At 41.6% G+C, this 7,386-nt stretch overlaps 1 protein-coding gene across 1 annotated transcript; it reads left to right on the forward strand.

Annotated features, from left to right (window-relative positions):
- Positions 1-735: 735 nt before the first annotated feature.
- LOC116207360 lies at positions 736-4,995 on the forward strand. The gene is made up of 3 exons (XM_031540269.1): positions 736-1,497; positions 1,571-1,790; positions 4,601-4,995. Exons 1-3 carry the CDS (start codon positions 1,464-1,466, stop codon positions 4,701-4,703), a joined length of 357 nt encoding a protein of 118 aa, XP_031396129.1. The 5' UTR covers positions 736-1,463; the 3' UTR covers positions 4,704-4,995.
- Positions 4,996-7,386: the final 2,391 nt, after the last annotated feature.

Raw genomic sequence — 7,386 nt, forward strand, 5'->3', positions numbered from 1 at the left:
TAAATGCGTGGGAAATATTTATAATAGTATTCTAAAGTCAATGGGCTCAAAGACAATAATTTCTTGGAAAAAATAATAAACTCGATAAAATATATAATAACTAGGTGAGAACCGGCACGTTGTGTGGGTGTTAGCACCCGTTTTGGTCTCCCGGTGCTAGGGGAGGGCAAAATCGCCATTTTGTCACCATCGAGGGGAAGTATTTTGATTAATTGCCAAGCATTCATGGCTTTTAAATTAAGGAGCATTTTTTAATTTAACTTTAATTTGAAATTTTTCAGAAAAAATACTCTATGAGACGTTTTCAAACCTTACACGCGTCAAATTCGAATTTCAAAATCTTGAACAAAACTCGAGATTGGAAAATATTTTTCTACATAATATCGATCCTTGAATTTTTCTGAACACAGCGGTGTTTTCGGATTATTTTTCGGGTGTCCATTCGAAAAGACGAGAAATTAAAAAATAATCGAGCAATTACGATCGACGTGTGTTAGAGGTTCCATATCGATTTTATCAATATTTGGTTTCATTGATACAAATTGAAATTCTCATAGAGTCGATTATTTCTCGAATTTCACGATTTCAAAATTCTCATTTCAAAAATATCGACGGATCCTAAGAAATCGAATTTCACGAGAGACGCGCGTATGAATGAATAAAGAATAAATAAATGAATAAATAAGTAAATAAATGAAGGAAAGAAATTGTGAAATAGGGGCAGTTCTCCTTTGACCGTGGCCTTCCTCTTCTCTGGCCTCTCTCATTTTTTTTATTTTTCCCACCTTTCTTTTCCCTTTCCTTTTCTTTTTCTTTCATCCCCTTTTTGTCGAGCTCTGCAACGAAAGTCGAAGCAACAGATCCGACCTGTCTATTCGCATCTCCACCTTCCTCCCTCCTTTCCTCTTCTTTTCTTTTCTTTTCTTTTCTATTCTTTCTTTCCTTCCTTTCCTCTTGCTTTTTTTTTTGTTCTTTCCTTCCCTCTTTTCCTCTCTTCTTTTCTTTTTCGATTCTTTCCTTCCCGCTCGGAGAAGTTTTCAGCCATGATCCTCCCTCAACACTCTCGGTCACACTCTTTCACTTCTCTCTACACCATTCTCACTCTAAAAAACATCCTCTCAACACTCCTTTCTTTCCCCTCATTTTCGCTCAGCTGCACCCCAGCCCAGAACAACCACAAAACAAGGCCATTTTTGTAGAAACACCACCCGTTTTTCGGCGACTACCCACCCGACTTAACCGACCCCCAAATAAACCACATACCCCCCACATTTCTGACATCTCGAGTCCATTTCCGGTGTTAGTTTCGCGATTTGGAGCACCCAGCTTCTTGTTCCATAGTAGTTCAGAACTGAGCCCCTAGGTGGTCTTCCCGGTTTCTTGGCTTCTCCTTCCTCTCACGACTTAGGCGAGTCGTGCCATCATCCCATGAAGGGTCACCTACGACCCACACTCTCCTCGTGATGAGGGGTCATGGCCCGAGAGCCGTTCCACCAGGCAAGCCATCCGATCTTACTTCTTTTTTCAGGTTTTCCTCTTATTTCACGGTTTCTTTCCTATTTCTCTCTAGGCAAGTCAGCTGAGGGTATAGCCACCCACGAGCTATCTACAACCACATCCAGGGAAATCTTGGGAGCCGTGAGACGTTGTGCCCAACCACTAGTTCCATCTCCACCAGCCCTTGCAAGCCAAGCTCCACTCGGGTCACTCTTGGTTCTCTTCCCTTCCTCTTGGGTCTGTTTTGTCCAGCAGCAGCTCCCGACTTCCACTAGCTCTCTCCCTCATCCCAGGTATAACCTTCTTTCGACTTAGAGAAGCTAAGTCTTTTGGTCCCTAGGCTTATGGGGTGATAAGGCAGTCATTGACCAGTTATATGCATGTAATCGTTTAATGCATTTCTATTTCGTTTATTATACTCGTATAATATTGTAATACATGTAGCATGATGAGAAATGGTTAAAATCGAGGTTGAAGAGACCGTCATGGCTTGGTTAAGCCATAGGAGCTCACGACCTTATCCCATGGGAGTGAGCCGTGAGCTCTCTTGGCTCTTTCGAGCCAAGGATGGTCTCATCCTCCTCGGCTCTAACCCATTCCCATATTTTTATGTTTTTCCTGTTCCATGAGTCGGTGTCGTTTTATCGATTTCGTTAAATATCATGTTTGTGCTTGTTTGTATGCGTTTCCCCCGAGAGCATGGCGGCACCGGCTTCATAAATGAATGTTATTATCGTGTTTGATGTTTGTTGCATGCAAGAAACGATCAAAACTGGGACGAAGAGACTGCCCGGGACCCAATTCGGGTCAAGGAAACTCTCGGCTATTCCTCAAGGGAAGTGGCCGAGAGCTCCTTGACCCAAGATGGGTCAAGGGTGGCCTCATTTTCCCGGTTTAAAGTCGATTCTCGGATTGTATGTTGTTATCGTTTCCATCCGGTCGTTAATTAAGCGATGAACCACCATTAAGCACGTTAATTTTGAGTAATCTTGCATGAATTTGGGTATTTATGACTATCTCGGGCCCATGAGGGTCCAAGAGTGTATCGGCCATCATTGACTGGGTGTTCTTGGCCTTTGAGAACCCCTCTTGGTCCCCTCAAAGGCATAACTGCGGGTTTGTGATCCACCAACACCCTAGGCGGGAAGGTGGGCGAAACACTTTTAGTCACGAGTGAAGATGGGCAGTCTGTTTAGGCGCAGGTGTCATCTGCATAGCCGTCTTTACCCGATCTAAGTGTTTTTGTGATCCTAACATAGATTTAGGTATTTAGAACTGGTATATCTGTCATAAAACGCAAGACTTGATTAACATTCATCCGATTTAATTGAGTATTAGAAAATGGTTAGATGGGACCTTAGGTTTCAAGTTTCGGGCCAAAACATGTCTCTGTCATAATCTGTTAAAGCCGCATTGTCACTATAACATAACAATTTAAAATAAATTCACACACACCCTTAGCTGACTTAACACCGCCTGCAAGCACGCCTCCTTGTTTGTTTAGGTTAGGAAATTGTTTGTCAAACAACCTCGGTCTATAATTGGCTAATCACATACACTAGACGTTTTAATATACCACTTGCCTGTATTCACCTGTTTTTGTCTGTTTTTGCCTGTTTTTATCTACTTTCTGTTATTTTATCGCGATTCAAGCGCGAGCCCATAGGATAAGTCTTGCATGGGGTCTAACGTCCCAAACCATCGATCACGGGGTCTAACGCCCCATACATATTGAGCGCACGTGATGCGGACCTCACGAAGGATTGTGAAACCCGACGACCAACTTGAATCGATTCCCAGATTGCCAAACACAGATTTAGATAAAGATGATTATTGACCCATTGTTTATAGAGAAATAAAAACCAACAATATCAAGACAAGAATTATTGACTCGTTGTTTAGGAAGAAACAAGAACCAATAATATCAAAGTATACCAAACAATCACAAGCTGTCACACTTGTTTGTTCGAAGGAGTTCAATGAAGAACAAAAGAGAAAATCTCACTAAAATACCAGAATAGTCTGCCTATGATTAGCTACTCAACCTCTTTTATATAAGCCTAGGAGAAACTGGAAACTAATAAACTAGGCAACTGGAATAACCTTAGTTTCCTAAAGCCAGAAATAACAAAGGAAACTAAATAAAGGCTATCTAGAATAGTTGGTAGTATTTTATTCCATCTTCAGCATCTCATGGCAAGTCAGTTGATTAAAGGCCTTTGGAGATCCAATTGAATTAGACTCCTCTTGGCCCAAAAAACCCATCAGCAAGCTCTCCATAGCTTGTTGAATTTGTTTGTCCTTCGCCCGTGTGATTGGCCCACTCGGAACATGCAAGCCTCCAAGATCTTGTGCTTCAGCTCCCTCTTCACGAGTCCGACTTCCAAGCTCCTGTGCATCAGCCTCATTGTCATGCCCACGATCCCCATCATTCCCCCGCTCTTCAAAAGGATTCGTCCTTGAATCGAAACCTACATCAATCGGAGAAAGATCAGAAACATTAAAAGTTGGGCTAACATTATACTCACTTGGTAAATCTATTTTGTAAGTATTATCATTTATCTTGGTTACGACTTGGAATGGTCCAATTCCTCGTGGATTCAATTTAGATTTTCGTTGGTTTGAAAATCTTTCCTTCCTCATATGAACCACACCCAATCTCCTGGTTCAAAAGTCACTTTCTTTCGTCCCTTGTTGGCACGTTCAGCATATTGTTTATTCTTCTTCAAGATATGTTGCCTCACTTCTTCATGAATCTTTTTCACCATATCTGCCTTTTTCTTTCCGTCAAGACTCCGTGATAATGCATCAGCTACCACGTTTTCCTTTCCTTGTTTGTACTAAATCACGTATGGAAACATCTCTATGAATTCGACCCACTTGGCATGTCTCCGATTCAGCTTGTTTTGCCCTTTCAAATGCTTCAATGATTCGTGGTCCGTATGTATGATAAATTCCTTTGACCACAAGTAGTGCCGCCACGTCTCCAAAGCGCGGACCAAAGTATAGAGTTCCTTGTCATATGTAGAATAATTCAAAGCGGCTCCACTTAGCTTCTCATTAAAGTAGGCAATCAGTCGTTTTTCCGTGATTTTGTTTACAGCACAGCAATCAATACACATTCGCCAAGTACCACCTTTCTTTGGCACCTGCAACACTGGGACCGCACAAGGACTCATGCTCTCACGCACATGCCCTTTAGCTAAAAGCTCATCCACTTGCCTTTGAAGTTCCTTTGTCTTCTCCGGATTCTTTCGATAAGCTGGCCGGTTCGGAATCGCGGCTCCTGGTACAAAGTCGATTTGATGCTCTATTCCCCTTATTGGTGGCAAACGATCGGGTAATTCCGTGGGAAAGACATCTCCAAACTCCTGCAAAAGAGAGGTAACACAACTTGGTAAAGAATAATTAAGGTTAGATAAATAAGCCTCCTTGTAAACGAACAAGATCATTGGGCAATTAGCTTTGAATGCACTCTTGATCTCTCTTTCTTTTGCATAGAAACTCTTTTTTTTTCTCTTTTCTCTCAACTAACTCTTTCCTCTCATCTATAGCGGAGCTCTCTTTCTTTTCACCCTCCCGATTTTCTTCCTCTCTATTGTTACCAGTTTCTTCTCTTACTTGCTCACTCTCTGTTTTTTTTTGAATCTCAGCTTCTATCTCACTTTTCTCACAAATTGATCTCTTGATTCGGAGCTGATCCTCATACACCTGATAAGGTGTCAATGGAACAAGTGTCACCTTTCTACCATCCTTGACAAAAGAGTATCGATTCTTATACCCATCATGTATTGCATATCTATCAAACTGCCATGGCCTCCCAAGCAACATATGACTAGCATGCATGGGCACTACATCACAAAGAGCTTCATCATTGTATCTCCCAATTGTAAAGGAAACTAGAACTTGCTTGTTCACCTTCACTTCTCCACTTTCATTCAACCATCGCAACTTATATGGCCTAGGATGCTTCAATGTACGCAATCCCAACTTGTCAACAAGTAATTTACTAGCCACATTCACACAGCTACCCCCGTCAATGATCAAACTACATACCCGATCCTTCACGTGGCATCTAGTATGGAATATATTCTCCCTTTGCACATCAACTCTTTCTTCTTCCTTAATTTGTGCATTAAGAGCTCGCATGATTACTAAGGCATTCCCCTCAGCAGCATATTCATTATCACTAGAATCATCATGTGTTGGCATTGAATCACTTTCCTCTTCTTCAGTTTTCAATTTCCCCACTATCTAGTATGATCATTGCCTTTTTATTTGGACATTGAGAAGCAATATGCCCAGACCCTAAACACCGAAAACATTTGATATCCCTATTCTTTTAAGGTTGGGATGTAGAGTCACCTCTCTCCTTGTTGTCCCCTTAGCTCTTGCTCATGCTCCTTTCAGCATTCGATTTGGGTTTTTCTACAGATTTTGAACTGGCACCCCATTTCGACTTCCAATTTGATGAAGACCCCGAATAAGAACCACCCTCATGCTTGGCTGGTCTCCCTCTCTTGAGTTGTCGTTCTACTTTCATGGCCATGCTAACCATCTCTTCTATCTCCACATAATGTTGCAACTCCACCACATTAGCAATTTCTCGGTTCAAACAAATAAAAACCTGGCCATAGTTGCCTCCTCATCTTCTTCAATGTTTGCCCGAATCAAAGCTATCTCCATCTCCTTGTGGTAGTCTTCCACACTCCTCGTCCCCTGCCTTAGACTCTGCAATTTTAAATGCAAGTCCCGATAGTAATACGAGGGAACAAATCGCTTCCGCATGACAGTCTTCATCTCTTCCCGAGTCTTAATAGGCCTTTCATGGTTCCTTCTTCTTTCCTTAACCAATTTGTCCCACCAACGATGACATAATCAGTGAATTTCACAGTTGCAAGCTTCACTTTCTTCTCTTCCGAGTAATTATGGCAATCAAATACAAGCTCCACCTTCCTCTCCCATTCGATAAAAGCGTCAGGGTCATTCCTCCCTTGAAAAGGTGGTATCGTCATTTTAATACTCCCAATATTCCTATTTACTCCATCTCTAATTGCTTGATCTCGCCTACCATGTCTTCGCCCCTCATTCCTAACTCCTCTGCCTTTCCTCACACTTCCCACGGATGCAATTTCATCATCTTCTTCATAATCTTCATCTTCTTCATCGTGAGGATTCGGCGGCTGGCGGACTAGTCTTCTTGCATTTGGAACTTGCACATGCTGCCTGGGTTGCTCCCTCTACATTTGATCAATTCGTTGATCTTGTCGGTCCATTCTATCACGGATATCTCCAAAAACAACTTCCAATCTCTCGAATTGTTGCTGCATGGCTTTCAAAGTAAAAGCAACATCTTGCTGGCTGGCATTACTTCCATTCCCAGTTGTAGATTCATTGCCTTTTCCTGCGAAGCTCATGTTTGCACTACGAAAAGAAAATTGGTGTTAGGACCTCACAACCACTCGCTCACGTGTTTTCCCTCAAATTATCGTCATTCAACACTCATGTTTCGCTCAGTTCAATGACTTTTTTCCCTCTGATACGCTCACCACTCTTACCTCTTTCCACTCTAATTTCCTCCTCAAAGTTCTTTAAAGAACTCAGCAACTTACAAATCAAAGGCAACTAGCTCATAATAATCCAAAACAGCAATTAATATATTGGCCCTAACTTGGACACAAACTAACAGGGAAATAAATGGTTAAAGGAAAGTTAACCAAGGAAAGATTTTAGGAATAAAGAAAGGAATATATCAGAGTAATATATGGATGGAAAGATATGGATGATGATATAGGGAAGGGAATATGGAAGATCAGGAATTGGGTAATTATGGGAGTAAAATCAATGAGGATCAACAACAAAGGTAAATAACAACTTTAGAATGATCTG

This window comes from Punica granatum, chromosome 5 (assembly GCF_007655135.1).
Source record: "Punica granatum isolate Tunisia-2019 chromosome 5, ASM765513v2, whole genome shotgun sequence".
Lineage (NCBI taxonomy): Eukaryota > Viridiplantae > Streptophyta > Magnoliopsida > Myrtales > Lythraceae > Punica > Punica granatum.

Excerpts from the sequence above, each read along its gene's own strand:
- LOC116207360 (XM_031540269.1), top strand. The coding sequence starts at position 1,464 with ATGAGGGGTCATGGCCCGAGAGCCGTTCCACCAG. Across the intron at positions 1,498-1,570 it reads CCCGAGAGCCGTTCCACCAG|GCAAGTCAGCTGAGGGTATA; the intron begins GCAAGCCATCCG and ends ATTTCTCTCTAG. Across the intron at positions 1,791-4,600 it reads AGCTCTCTCCCTCATCCCAG|CACAGCAATCAATACACATT; the intron begins GTATAACCTTCT and ends TTTTGTTTACAG.